Source organism: Crocuta crocuta, unplaced genomic scaffold, assembly GCF_008692635.1.
Source record: "Crocuta crocuta isolate KB4526 unplaced genomic scaffold, BGI_CrCroc_1.0 scaffold466, whole genome shotgun sequence".
NCBI classification, from domain to species: domain Eukaryota; kingdom Metazoa; phylum Chordata; class Mammalia; order Carnivora; family Hyaenidae; genus Crocuta; species Crocuta crocuta.
The window spans coordinates 3,849,992-3,865,426 of record NW_027529672.1 but is presented as its reverse complement, the minus strand read 5'-3'; the positions used below and the strand labels follow the sequence as shown (position 1 = coordinate 3,865,426).

The 15,435-nt window shown below is 48.7% G+C and overlaps 1 protein-coding gene across 1 annotated transcript in view; it reads right to left on the bottom strand.

Annotated features, from left to right (window-relative positions):
- Positions 1–15,435, bottom strand: part of DOCK1 (dedicator of cytokinesis 1) — a 462,145-nt gene that overhangs the window by 85,498 nt on the left and 361,212 nt on the right. Inside the window, exon 32 of the mRNA XM_077762917.1 lies at positions 8,711–8,769. Within this exon, the coding sequence (XP_077619043.1) occupies positions 8,711–8,769 (59 nt within the window). The remainder of the gene's footprint in view (positions 1–8,710; positions 8,770–15,435) is intronic.

The window sequence follows — 15,435 nt, the reverse complement described above, 5'->3', positions numbered from 1 at the left end:
TAATAAACAAAATGGAAGTGGAGGCGGTGCTGTCGCGGTGAGATCAGGTGCTCTGGCCCCTGCTTCCGGAGCACGCTTTGATAAATAACGCAACAGCTCAGTAAATAAGCACATTCCCCACCTCCCTGTCCTGCTTTTGGAGAGACTGTGCTTTTGATTTCTCCTTTCTGACTCAAAATGTGACAGGCTTGGGAGGGGGAAAGCATGCTGCTCCGTCCCCTGGGGCAGCGCCGAGTCGGCGCCTGCATTAAATCCAGCAGAGCAGACCCCAGATCCCTGCTCTGAAGCTCTGCTTGGAGGGGAGATCCGAGACACCCATTTCCAGGTACCACTCGTATTATCGCAAAGACTCGGGGAAGAAATAGTCTCATGGAGCATTCGCTTGTTAAAATCAAAAACAAATGGAGACCAGCCTCGACCATTCCCTGAGCAGAGAAGATCAGTTTAGTCATACAAGCAAAGCTTCATTTATCTTATTGGATGAGGCTAACCTGACCCGACTCACTTCTTGCTTATGCCTCTGGAAATCATAAGCAAAACCAACACACAAAAAAATATTTTCCAAGGTTGACATGAGGTAACCACTAACCAGTTCCCTCTCATTGAAGAGAATTCTAAAACAATAACCAATCACTAATATTATAACCAGTAAATTGTCACTGCTCTCACTATATAAGCTTCTTTTAAGAATATTTTTATTTATTTATTTTGAGAGAGAGTGCGCGAGCGTGCAAATGGGGGAGGGCCAGAGAGATAAAGGGAGGGAGAGAATCAGCACAGCTGAGATCAGCACAGCTGAGCTGACAGCACAGAGCCTGACTCGGGGCTCGAACTCAGGAACTGCGAGATCATGACCTGAGCCTGTACCAAGAGTCAGAGGCTTAACTGAATGAGCCATCCAGAAACTATATACGCTTCTTTATAATGACATACCTCTGAGCCTCCTTCTGTGTATCAGTTTGAGTGCTCCTTATTCATAAACCATCTTTTGGGATGTGCACAATAAAACTTTACTCATTACTACTCCAGCGATTTATTGATTTTACTCCTGTGATTTGTGAACTTTTGACAGGCTTAACCCTGATCGAGTGATAGGTGACTAATTGTAGAATGATAAATATATCTGACTTCTATTTGTATTTTCTTCCAGAGTGGGCTAGATCAACCTGCCAATATGTTTCCAAACCTGAGCCTGATAATAATAATAATTAAAAAAAAGCTGCATAGAAAATAGGTTGTGCACATCTTGGGGAAGTTTCCAGAATGGTGGCCATGGCAGGGACACTATCAGCAGGCTCCGATACCTGAGATTCGCAGCAAGAAAGAGCCAGGCTGCCTCAGGTGACCCCATGGAGATATTCTTAGCTGTTCTGAGGGGCTTCTTGGGGGCAGATCCTTTGGGCTGCTGACACTTTTATTACATCTTTTTATTTTTAATTTTCAAAAGTAATTTAATTATTTTATAAGCAAGGAACCCACTCATGCCGGTTGGTGATTTCCTGCTGTTACCAGATTCCTGCCCTTCATTGACCGAGGTCATGGTTTATATTTGACCTCTTGGCCGCTTCTCAAGCCAGAGACAACGTTCAATATTAGTGGCTGAAAAGCTGCAAAACACAGATCTTTTACATTAATCACTGCATTCAAATCAGCAACTGCCAAGATGAAATGGGACATTTGCTTTCTTCACTGCCTCCTTTACTGCGTCGCAAATCAAAGACCTCCCGCTTGACTCAGCCTATTTGGAGCATAATGACACATAATGTCAAGGGAACTCAACACTCGAAAACGGTTTTTTAAAGATCTGACTTACACCTAAGGGTGCATCCTCAGAAGGTCGAGCCTTCCCCAGGGCCTGGAGTCAGCATGGCAAAGAAGCTCGTATAGCCCTGGGCCCATCTCACCTTCCTTCACAGCAATCATGGAAATGGAAAAATGAAATGGGGCCACTTTCAAATGGTGGTCAACCCAGGGACTGACGACACAGGTGACCAGGAACATAATTTTTATAGACTAATATTTATAGACAGAGCTGGAAAGGCAGGAGTGCCCATCAGTCAGTTCAGCCGTGGTTTGAGCTGAGTTTTGGAGTCTCCTTCCATGCCAGCCAGTGACCCTTTAGTGGGGGGAGGGCACATCGAAGAGAGGGGTCTCGGGGGAGCACTAAGGGGCCACGGTGGACTGAGTTGGGGCAGCAACTATTTGTCAACCAAGAGAAAAGCATTTTAATGTGTTAATAACCATCATTCTAAATATCTGCCGGGGTGGATGCCTCTAGTTTTCTGGAATAATGTAGAAACCATCAGGCTCTTGCAGGATGGAACATGGCCACACCAAACCTAAAACTCTCCTGTTGGGGCAAACACAGAGCTCACAGTTTGTACCTGGGAGGTGAACTTGAACCAGTCACAAGAAGGTGTGGCCACTCTCCTAGGAAGGGCTGATGTGTGAGAGCCGGCCCGGAAGGCTCTCAGGCAGGGGGGCGGCAGGTGGAGCTCAGAGAATCTGCCCAGTGGACGGTGGCACCTAGAAGAGGCTTGGCTCCCCTCCTGCCCAGCAGAGAGCACTCCCTCCGTGCTGCCTCTCTGAATGTCCCTTTCTGCCCTGTTCTCTACTCTCTCTAATGGGGCTGCACTTGGCCTCTTCCTGGCGTGGGTCCTGCAGTGGCTGTCCAGTCAGGGCAAGTGACAAATGCCTCTGTCACAGCGTGATCAATTAAAATGAATCATGAATGGCCCTCTTCCTTGTTCCAGAAGTCTTGGCATTTCATTACTGAGATCATCGTACGTACGTAAAGAATTACAGAGCATCAGGATTGGAAGGCTCTTGAAAACTTCAGTCCAACCTCTTCATCTTACAGCCTGGAAACCTGATGGAAGCCCAGAGAGACTGGGCCACGTGACTGAGGCCACACAGCCAGGCCGAGCCAAGGAAGGAAGAAGACTCCATTAGGGATTCCTCAAGTGTCTTCCCTCGGAGCCAAGGCACTTCCTCTCTCCCCAGGGGGGATGGTAGTAGACCAGGCGCAGGGCGGCAGCTGGAAGGCTCGGTGTTGGAGACGCCGGAGGCTCTTTGACCACCTGGAGCCAGAATTCAGATTCTGGGCATTTAAGCTGCTACAGCAAAATCACTTGCATTGACATGTCTCTTCAAGTTCTGGAGACCCATGTGGTCTGCAGGGTGCATTATCTACATCCACTGACAGCGTGAGCAGACGCAGCCATTCCGACCAGCTCTTCATCACCACCTGGGAGCTTCCGCGCTGGAGTTTTATATTCCACTGAGAATCCAGTTGGTGTTCATGTTTCACCACACTTTTGATGTCATGCGTATTATACACAGAGTGTCTTTTAGTATATTTCCCTCAAGGATTTCTGCATTTATTTTTCCATGTAAAGACCCATTTGAAAAAGACTCCATCTTTCACACAGATGGACAAAGGATATTTGGAAATTTGAACTTTCCCTAGAGATGGGACAGGGCCGCCCTGTACATGTTTGCCGACATCTGGGAACTCAAGGAGAATTAGGAGTCAAAGCATCTGGTGAGAAAATCTGGCTCTGGTTGGAAACGAGCTCCCAAGAACTTGCAGATCGCAAAGCGGAATTGCAGGCGTGGCCCTTCAAACCCCCACCCCTGTTTGCTTGAAGGGTCTTCAGGAGGACGATGGGGACCAGTTCCTCACCTTCACGGAAAACCGTGTTCAATTTTTATCACCCCGTTTCATTCTTCTGGGGGAATATGGATACGTCAGGACATCTTTCTAGCCAAGCTCTCCAGCCACTACATGGAGAGCAAGAATCTATCGGAATTGCCCTGGCCCTGGGGGGACAAAGGAAACCCGGGTGTCGTGGGCAACTAGAGAGAGACGTGGACAGACCCTGCCTCCTTGGAGAGAACAGACTCACTGGGGAGAGGGGAGAGAGGAGGTCCTTCTTAGCCACCACAGGCTTCATGGGGCAAGCTGAGCGAAGTATGCACAGCCCAGGGGGCTCAGGCAGGAAACGTCCCTGAAATCTGACACAGGACCATCCGTGAGGCTGAAGAAAGAGGCCCAGACACCTCGGCACAAAGCTGAGAGTAGAGACTAGGTGCCAGGAAGACATTCATCTCCACTAGGAGAAAGGATAGGCTCATAAAGGACACATCCAACCTGGTGGACAGGACACTGAGCTATCAGGGATTATTCCTTTAAAGAGCTTATCATAATAGAATTGCATGGCATAGAGACTAACATTTTAATAGAGAATTCCACATAATTTTAATTAGTTACTAAAATGTTATTAATGATATTCTTTTCTTTTTATTGTTTATTGTGGGAAGAACGCCTAAGATGAGATTTACCCTCTTCACAAATTTTTAAATGTAGAACACAGTGCCATTAACTTTGGGTCTTATGTTGTATAGCAGATCTCTAGAACTTCTTCATCTCGAATAACTAAACATTTGTACCCTGTGACCAACATCTCCTCGTTCCTGCCTCCTCCCCCCTCACCACTGCTCTTGGCAACCACCATTCCATTCTCTGCTTCTAGGAGTTTGGCTCTTTTGAAAGTGGAATCATGCAGTATTTGTCTTTCTGTGACTGGTTTTTTGTTTAGTTTTGTTTTGTTTTTTGCCTTTAGCGTAATGTCCATCCATGTTTTTGCATATGGCAAGATTTCCTTTGTTGTTTTTCTTCCTTTTAAATGAAGCTGAATAATATTTCATTGTATAGATTTACCACATTTTCTTCATCCATCCATCCATCAGTGGGCACTTAGGTTGTTTCCATATCTGGCTGTTGCAAATAATGCTACAGTGAATGTGGGAATGCAGATACTTCATCAAGACTGATTTCAATTCATGTGGATGTATACCCAGTAGGGCAAATTGCTGGATCATACGGTAGCTCTGTTTTGAAGTTTTTGAGAAACCTCCATGCTGTTTTCCACAGTTCATCTTACATTCCCACCGACCTGTGCAAGTGTTCAAACTTCTGTACACCCTGGCTGACACCTGTTACCTTTATTTCTTTCATAATAGCCATCCTAACAGGTGCGAGGGGGTCTCTGACTGTGGTTTCGATTTGCATTTCCCTGGTGATGAGTGATGTTGCACATCTTTTCACAAACCTATTGGCCATTTGTATTTCTTCCCCGGAGAAATGTTGACTCAAGCTCTTTGCCCGTTTTTAAATTGGGTGTTTCTGCTACTAAGCTGTAGGAGTTCTTTATCCATTTCGGAAATTAATTCCTTAGCAGATAATATGGTTTCCAAATTTTCTCCCATTCCACAGGCTGTCTTTTCATTTTGCTGATCGTTTCCATTACGGTGCCGGCTCTTTTAGTTTGATGTCATTCATCCTACTTGTCTATTTTTACTTTTGTTGTCATTTCCAAGAAATCATTGCCAGGACCAATATGAAGAAGCTTTTCTCCTACGGTTTCTTTAGAGTTTTGAGGTTTGGCAATCTTATGTTCAAATCTTTAGTCCACGTGCACCTGGGGGCTCAGTTGGTTAAGCATCCTACTTCAGCTCAGGTCATGATCTCATGGTTCATGAGTTTGTGCCCCCGCATCAGGCTCTGTGCGGACAGCTCGGAGCCTGGAGCCTGCTTCGACTTCTGTGTCTCCCTCTCTCTCTGCTCCTCCCCTGCTCATGTTGTCTCTCTCTCTCTCTCTCTCAAAAATAAATAAAAACGTTAAAAAAATGAAAAAATAAATAAATCATGAGTCCATTATGAGTTGATTTTGGGGTAGGATGGAAGATTAGGATCCAGTTTCATTCTGTTGCATGTGGATATCCTATTTTTACAACACTTTTTATTAAAGTGATGATCCTTTCCCCATATTCTAGGCTCCTTTGCCAACGATCAGTGGACTGCATATGTGCAGGCTTATTTCGGGGCTCTCTATTCTGTTCCGTTGGTCTGTGCCTTTATGCCAGTACTACAGTGTTTTGATTCCTCTAGCTTTGGAATGTATTTTCAAATTAGGAAGTATGATGCCTTTTGTTCTTTCTCAGAACTGTTTTAGCTACACAGGATCATTTGTGGTTCCATACGAATTTTTGCATTATTTTTTCAAGGTCTGAAAAATGCCATTGGGATTTTGATGGAGATAAAACTGAACCTACAGACTGCTTTGGGTAATATGGACATTTTAACAATATCGAGTCTTCTAATCAACAAAGATGAGAAGTCTTTACCATTTACTTGTTTCTTCTTTAATTTCTGTCATTAACATTGTGTACCTTTCAGTGTTCAGGTCTTTCACCACCTCGCTTAAGGTTTTTATTCATTTTGACCCTATTAGAAATGGGATCATTTTCTTAATTTACTTTTCAGAGAATTTGTTGGTAGTGTATAGAAATTCAACTGATTTTTGGGTGTTGATTTTGTATCTTGCAACTATTCTGAATTTATTAGTTCTAACAGTGTTTGTGGGGGAGTCTTTACAGTTTCCTACATAAAAGATCAGGTCGTCTACAAACAGATAATTTCACTTCTTCCCTTGTGATCTAGATGGCTTTTATTGCTTTTTCTTGCCGAATTTCTCCGGCCAAGACTTCCGGTACTATGTTGAACAGGAGTGACGATGTGTTCTAGATCTTATAAGAAAAGCTTGCAGTTCTTTGCCCCTGAGTATATTAGCTGTGGTCTTGTCACATGTGACCTTTATTATGGTAAGCTACATTACTTCTATACCTAGTGTGTTGAGTTTTTAACACAAAAAGGTGTTAAATTTCATCAAATGCTTTTTCTGTATCTACTGAAAAATCACATGACTTTTATACTTCATTCTGTTAATGTCATGTATCACTTGTGTTAATTTGTGTATGTTCAACCATCCTTGCATCCCAGGGTTAACTCCCATTTGATCATGTGTTATGATCCTATTAAAGCACTGCTGACTTAGTTTGCTAGTATTTTCTTGAGGATTTTTACATCTACATTCACATCAGAGATAGTCACCTACAGTTTTCTTGTAGTGTCTTTATCTGGCTTTGGTACCAGGGTAGTGCTCGCATCCTAAGATGAGTTTGGAAGTGTTCCCTTCCCTTCGATGTTTTGGAAGAGTCTGGGAAGGATTGGCATTAATTCTTCTTTAAATGTTGTACAGAATTCACCAGTGAAGTTATCTTGCCGTAGGTTTTTTGTTCTGGGAAGTTTTTGATTGCAGATTACCTGTCATTTGTCTGTTCAATTTTTCTATATCTTTATAATGCAGTCTTGGTAGGCTTTACGTTTCTAGGAATTTATCATTTCTTCTAGGCTGTACAATTTGTTGGTATATAATGACTCACAGGAGTCTCTTTTGATCCTTTTAATTTCTATGGTATCAGTTTTAATGGTTTTATTTCACCTCCAGTTTTATTTGCTTAAGTCTTCTCTCCTTTTTTCCTAGTTCATCTGGCTAGAGGTTGGTCAATTTTGTTATCTTTAAAAAAAAAAAAGAACACTAGTTGTGTTGAATTTTTCGACTATTTTTCTCTTCTTTATTTCATTTATTTCTGCTCTCATCTTTATTGTTTTCCTCCTTCTGCTCACCTTAAGCTTTGTTCTTTCTCTAGTTCCTTGAGGTGTTCAGTTGGGTTATATTTACTAGTGAAGCCAACACTATACACCCAATGGATGTAACAGACACACAGAACATTCCACTTAGGAGCAGCAGAATAACATTCTTCTCAAGGGCACATGGAACGTTCCTCAGGATGTATCACATCTTAGGTCATAAAACAATTCTTAACAAATTTATGGAGGGGTGCCCAGGTGGCTCAGTCTGGCTCATGTCACGATCTCATAGTTTCTGGGTTCAAACCCCACACTGGACTCTGTGCTAGCAGCGTGGAGCTAGCTTGGGATTCTCTCTCTTTCCCTCTCTTTCCTGCCCCCTCCACTCATGTGCTCTGTCTCTCTATCTCTCAAAATAAATAAACTTTAAAACAATAACAACAAAATTTAAGGAGACAAACCGTACCAAGTATCTTTTCCAGCTGCAATGGAAAGAAATCGGAAATCAGTAACAAAAGAAAAATTAGAAAATTCACAAAGTGTAGAAATTAAAGAGCCTGCTGCTGAACAAAAGGATGGGTCAAAGAAGGCATGAAATGGGAAGTCAGAAAATATCTTGAAGCAAATGAAAATGACAACAAAATATCCCGAGACTTCTGAGATGCAGCAAAAGCAGTAGTAAGAGGGAAGTTTGTAGTGACAAATACTTACATTAATGTCTCGTCTTAAACACACGGAATCCCCTAGTATTTTCAGTGCGCAAGCGTGATATGCTAACTCCACCTGGTGGCAGCTTACCTACATACAGGGTCCAGTTCTGAGTAGGCAAAAAAACCCTTTTGAGGTGAGGGTAGAACATATTAAACTGAATACTACAAGCAGTGGCACGTGGGACAAGAAGGTGAGCTGCATGGCTCGATGCCTGAGGAAGGGAGGGAATGCGAGCGAGGCCGGGACACGGTTTCAAAGCAGAGCTGTGTTCGCCTGGCCTAAGAGGGCACTCCACGGATGTTTCTATTCGCCCCGCCCCCATCAGATTTTCTTCCCATCTCTTCTTTACAGGAAACAGTTATTGCAAAGGTAGCAATTGCCCTCTGAGGAAGAGAAACACTTTGGATGTTTCAGATGCCTGAGGACTGACAGCCGGGGCCAACGTCATCACCCACCACACACTCAGGACCGTCACCGTGATGTCCGGAAAGCTCCGCTACTCACCAAGGTTGTACCACATGTCTCTGATTTCGAAGCCAATCTGCCTCCTCATGTCTCCATACCTGAGAACCGAGGACAGGGAAAACGCTGAGTCACCCTTCAGAGCATTTGGAAATCAGACTTAGATTATTTCTAAGGGCAACGGAAGTCTCCCATCGCTGAGACAGACAGAGACTGAGACACCCAAGGGAACTGAAGGAGGAAGGACCCAGCCGAGGGAGTCTCACTGTCTCATCATCTCAGGTTCTAGAACGTTCCCTCCACCCCCATGGGAGCATGGGGTGAAGTGGTGGGGAGTCATGCCAGCATCTTCCTTTCTTCAATCTCTCCTGGCGAGAGGAGGACCTGGCTCCCTGCCCTGAGGGGGAGCTTGTTTTCCGAGGATCCACCGAAGGGCACCCTCCAACCCTGCTCCCCAAAGCACCTTACACGTGTTAAAATTAAGCCCTGGAGTGGACGACCAGAGCAGGGAAGGCCTCTCCCAAATATCTCTTCGGAAGGGCTTGGCACCAAAAGATGTCAACAAACATTACCCTGTTTTTATCAGGGCAAATAAATGGTAATTTTCCTTCTACTGGGTCAGCAGAAGAGGTGTGTGTTTCATGAGAACACAGAATGTGAGGCTTCAGAAGATTTATTAGTTTGTGAGCAACTTGACTTTTTCCCTTATTGCCTCAGGGGGGAAAACCCTCAAATTCCTATTAAGAATAGGAATTTGCAAAATGATCGTCGAGCACTACAGGTTGGCAGCTGGGTCAGCGAGCCACTCTGTCCATCCTCACGTCAGCTGACGCGGAAAGGAAAGCTGTGTTTACAGATGACCTGGCTGTGGCTCCAGAGGCAGAGATCTTCCCGGTAAATCAACAACCGTAGTGGACTGCCACCTTCTAGAAGTCTCCGGTGCCCTAAGCACCCATCTGTCACTTCCCGGCAGGAGAGGGCTGCAGGCTCAGACTCTCAACCAGGGAAGCCTGCCTGGAGGCCCCTTCACAGAAGTCAACCCAAGGGCACAGCGCTTGTCTGGGCACCATGGCCCACTGTACAGACAGAGGGACTGAGCGGGGACGTCAGCCCCTTGCTGCGAGGACAAGCATGTCTTCTGATGTCAGTGAATTACCTTCCAGCCCAGCCTGACAACCGGGTGAGTGCTGATGTGGGTGAATTCGGTGAGTGGGGGCAGCAGGGGTCTTGACCAGGGAACGCATCTGTCACCACTGCCGCAGTGAGGAGCGGCCCACCTACTGTCAGCAAAGATACGGACCGAGTCCGTCAGTAACCAGAGAGCATATTTCGATGGCCACCTGGCGCCCCAAATCGCCGAAGGTGTGTAGGGTCTAAGCCCCGGTTAGTGGTGCGCCCCGTCCGGGCCTGTAGACCCAGCTCCCGATCCCCATCTTGCTTCTGCACAAGGGACAAAGGGCCCTGGCGGCCGCTGCGGCCCAGACCCGGAGAGGACGCGGGACGCTGGCACCCTCCTGGCATTTCCAGGGGGCAAGCACCGCGGAGCGTAAAGCTCCTCCGGAGCCTGCGAGCTTCTCGTGTGGGTAGATGCTCGCCTCTCAGGACAGCGGGCATCTGGCGAGGCAGGCGGCTCGGCATTGCAGGCAGGACCCCGGGGGACAGAGAGGACCCCCCCCCCAGGGCCCGCCAGCGCGAGTTCAGAGCCCCCAGAGGTGGTGAGAGCTGGTCACCGCGGCTGGCCTGCCACCGGCTGCCTGACTCCAGCTTTAAATACTCTCCTAACAGCCAGGGGACTCCCTCGCACCCCGGGGTACCAGCTCTCACACAACAGCAAAGGCTGAAACGCCAGGCGGCTGGGGCCGTTCAGGAGTGACCCGAAGCCTCGTGGAGTCTGCCATTTCTCCGGAGCTGGGGCTGCCGCCTGGGTGCCAGGAGGCCTCGGGGAGCGGGCGCCTGGGCGCTCCTGCCTCCTCTCCCGCGCATCACCTCCCCTTACGGTGCCGACGGGGGGAGACGCTCCTGGCTGCCTCGTGTGCAGTTTCCGGTCTTGTACGTGGAGCCCGACATGGCTTCACAGAACTGAGGGCGGGAGGAGCGCCAAACATCCCGGGCCAGAGTCCGGCCTGTCGTATAAAGGGTCTAAAACAGCGCTGGCACGCTCAGGTAAGATACAGGTGCTCAGGGCCACGACAAAGGTAACCAGAGGAGCCAAGACCTACAAGGTGAAGGTCAAGACGGCCTCTCTCTGGCAGGGAGACTGAGCTTTCCTTTACTTTTAATAAGAAGGCAGCTGTGATGACTCCATGCGGCTCATGTGACGCCCCAGGAGGCTGGCAGCTGTCGCCGGAACTCCGAGGGACCCGCGCAGCCCGCCTTCCTCCCGAGGAGGAGGAGGGAGCGGTCCCCCAGGGCCTCGGGGCCAGTGCTCATTACCTGACTCCCGGGCTGGTGGCGGCCCTGTAGGTCAGAACCAAGTTCATCTCGAACAACTTACACACGAGGGGACGGAACCAGTCCCAGAGGGGGAGCCGGAAGGGCTCGGCCGAGTCACAGGCAAGGAGGGAAGAAAGGGACCCTGAGTCTTCAGACCCCACACCCATGCCCGCCCCGCAGCACGTATCTCCAGGTCCCACAAGCGCGGGCGTCCCTGGCCGGACAGCGTGGCGCTGTGTCACACCCCTGTGACACAAGTGACCTGGTCTCGGTGGACTCTGGCAGCAAGACTCCGGGGTGAGCAGACACAACGCTGCGGCCCTCCTTCCACCGAGGAAGCAAAGGTTCCTGGTGAGGAGCCGACGAGCCGGACAGCAGCGCGGAGCTGGGGTCGCCTGGCACTGCCCACCCCTGCCGGCCGCCCGTGCCCACCCACAGGTAAGGGGGCACCTCCACCCTGCCCACGGGGCCCCCAGGAGGCAATCTTCCCACAGCCCAGGTAGACATAGGAGCCCCCCACCAGGCCTATTTCTCTGACCTAAAATAGCAGGAATCTGATCTCTGAGGCCTTAACTCAGTATCTGGTTTCCAGTCTTCACTCCAAGGAACAGAAAACCCACCGTCCACCACAGACAGCCTGGCCTTGGGCATGAGGCTGACCTGAGCCCAAATCGAAGCACACTGGGCAAGTCGCCTGGCCACTCTGACCCTCAGTCTCCTCTTCTGTAGTACTGGGATAACGATGTACGATGTTCACCTGCCAGGAATTTTTAAGAAGGAGGTAATGCCCTCATGTGTCCTAGCAAGTACTCAAGCCAAGCCAGGTGCTTCCTTTAAAAGCTCTGACTAGGCCTCATCACAGCAGCCCCCTCATGGTTACAACAGCTTTAGATTGATTCATTCAGGGAGGATTACTCATTGACTCATTAATTACCGAATACTTACTAGAGGCCAGACACAGAGCTAATATGAGAGTATTAACATAATATGGAGAATAAAGTCCACAGATATTTACCCTCAGATATGAAAAAGGAAAGATGTCATCCAGGTAGAGGGGAAGGAAGAGCATTCCAAGCAGCCATATTAGCAGGTGCAAATGCCCTGTGGCAGAGGGGGATAGGTGAGTATATTGAGCAAGTAGGAAATGTGGCTGGAGGACAGGGAGTCTGCTCCTTCCCCTCAAGAGAGCAAGGGGGATGCAGTCCTACCAAAGGCCACAGGGGCAACTTTTTAGAGTTTGTTTATTTTGAGACAGAGAGAGAGTGGGGGAGGGGCAGAGAGAAAGGGAGACAAAGAGAATCCCAAGCAGGCTCTGCACGGTCAGCATAAAGCCCAATGCGGGGCTCAAACTCACAAACCATGAGATCATGACCTGAGCAAAAGTTGGAAGCTTAACCGACTGAGCCACCCAGCCCCCTACAGACAGATTTTTAAAGTTTAAGTTTCAGGGGCACCTGAGTGGCTCAGTCGGTTAAGTGTCTGACTTTTGGTTTCTCTGCTCAGGTCATGATCTCAATGGCTTTATGAGTTCGAGCTCCACATCGGGCTCTGTACTGACGATGCAGAGCCTGCTTGGGTATCTCTCTCTCCCTCTCTCTCTGCCCCTCCTCCACTCATGCTGTCTCTGTCTCTCTCAAAGTAAATAAATAAACCTTAAAAAAATTATAAAATGGGCACCTGAGTGGCTCAGTCCGTTGAGCGTCCAACTTCGACTCAGGTCATGATCTCGCTGTTTGTGAGTTCAAGCCCCACGTCGGGTTCTGTCTGACAGCTCAGAGCCTGGAGGCTGCTTCAGATTCTGTGTCTCCCTCTCTCTCTGCCCCTTGTGTTTTGTCTCTCTCTCAAAAGTAAATAGGGGCGCCTGGGTGGCTCAGTCGGTTAAGCGTCCGACTTCAGCTCAGGTCATGATCTCATGGTTGGTGGGTTCGAGCCCTGCGTCGGGCTCTGTGCTGACAGCTCAGAGCCTGGAGCCTGCTTTGGATCTGTGTCTCCCTCTTTCTCTGACCCTCCCCTGCTCATGCTGTCTCTCTCTCTCTCTCTCAAAAATAAATAAAACATTTAAAAAATTAAAAAATAATTATAGAAAAATAAAGTTTAAGTTTCAAAATGTTTTTGAAATAAGAAATACATTTTACTTCACTAACCAACACGCACATAAATATATGCATACAAGTGTTTTATGAAGTAGTAACCTTACTACCCTCATGGTCCCCAGGAAGTATGGTCTCCAGGAAGTATGGTCTCCAGGAAGTATGGTCCCCGGGAAATATGGTCTCCGGGAAATATGGTCCCCAGGAAGTATGGTCGCCAGGAAGTATGGTCCCCAGGAAGTATGGTCGCCAGGAAGTATGGTCCCCAGGAAGTATGGCCCCCAGGAAATATGGTCCCCAGGAAGTATGGTCCCCAGGAAGTATGGTCTCCAGGAAGTATGGTCTCCACAGCCTGACTGCTGTGGGTTGAGCGGTGTCCTCCATAAAAATGTGTGGAGGTCCTAACCCCCAGAACCTGCGAATGTGACCTTATTTGGTCTTTGCAGGGGTCATCATGTCAAGACGACGTCATACTAGACTGCAGGGGCCAGAGGGGGGTTAGGTCCAAGGACAGGTGTCCTTACCGGGGAGGGAGATTTGGAGACGGGGGAAGGCGACCTGGTGAAGATGGAGGCTGAGTCTGGAAGGGTGCAGCCAAGGCCAAGGAGCGCCAGGGACCAGGGACAGACACCAGGCGCGAGAGAGGCACCAAACATGCTCTCCGTCTGAGCTTCCGGAATGAACCAAGTCTGCCCACACCCCAATATGGATTCCTGGCCTCCTGAACGCGGGACAATAAAGTGGCTTTCAAGCCGCCCAGTGTGTTAACCGTTAGGGCAGATGGTTGCCGGAAATGAGTGCGATGACCATTAGGCTGCCATCCGGGCCCGAGGAAGGGGTGAGACGCACAGCTGAAAAAACGGCCTCCCGGAGGAGGGAGAGGGGAGTAAGAAGTCCGGGACCCAGGCTTGAGAGCCCAGCCACGCAGTGAACGGTCCGGTGGAGGACTATGGGCCTGACAAGAACAGAGAGGCCAAAAAGGAGGAGGAAGATCGGCACGGAGTTCTGAGAATACAGGAAAGAGACAGATGGGTGGAGGCTGAGGAATGAGACCCACGCGGAGGCCGCTGGAGGGAGATAATGACTGAAGTGAGACATTTCAACCATGAATCCCTGGGGGAGGCGAGAGGAGGTGGGACCCCAGCAGTGACCAAGGGAATAAAGCTCATGACACACACGGCTCGGATGTGCCACGGCGTCTGCTGCCACGCGAGCTCTACCGTGTTCAACGGAGCACAGCGTCACTCGTGCGTGGGGACACGTGTCCCCTGCCACAGGGACTTGTCACGTCTGTCTCCCTGCGCCCCCGGCTAGCTCGCGGTTCACAGCGAATTTTTCTCAAGAGTCGGAGAGTCTCACAAAATGAGCACAGACACAGGTTACGCTTCCTCCGAACTATGTCCTGTCACAGTCTGGAGCGCAAACACAGCGTCGGATTAGGCCACGTCACAGCTTTATTTCCTTCCGGTTTCCCTAAGAGCAACAACTGCACTTTGACTTCTCACATGCACATCTCAGGGCCCGGCGTGGAGGTATTTGTTTATGGGGTGTTTCACTCCGGTCGTGAACCTGACCTCTCAGAGGTGCGATGGGCTGAGGGCAGATCTCTTCGTAAAAAATAAATAGAAGTAAGTAAATAAAGATGAGAAACAGCAACGAGAACAACTGGGGAGAAGGCCGTCACGGCAGGTGTCTCTGCATAACACGTTCAAATGCACCGGCCCGAGGCTGGCCTTCAAAAGTTACTCTCTAGGGCTAACTTTTTAAAAAATTTTTTATGTTTTATTTATTTCTGAGAGAGAGAGAGAAAGCGTGAGCAGGGGAGGGTCAGAGAGAGAGGGAGACACAGAATATGAAGCAGCTCCAGGCTCTGAGCTGTCAGCACAGAGCCCGACGTGGGGCTTGAACCCACGAACCGTGAGATCATGACCTGAGCCGAAGTCGGACGCTTAACCAACTGAGCCACCCAGGCGCCCCAGGGCTAAAATTTTTAAGTGAGTATTTTATGCTCAGAAATGCTGGACACCCAGTTCCCGAACCCCCTTTCTCTTCCAGGACGAAGTCTGGCCCCGAGCGCAGGAGCCTGCCTGCAGTCACGGCTCACGTCACACGCCAGGACACGCGTGTCCTGCATACTAAAACGGTCAAGCTGGCTGCTAATCAAAAGTCAACTCTTTTACATCTGACTCATATTTCCGGAGTCCCAATAATGTCAAAGATTGGGGGGGGGGGCGGGCGAGGGAC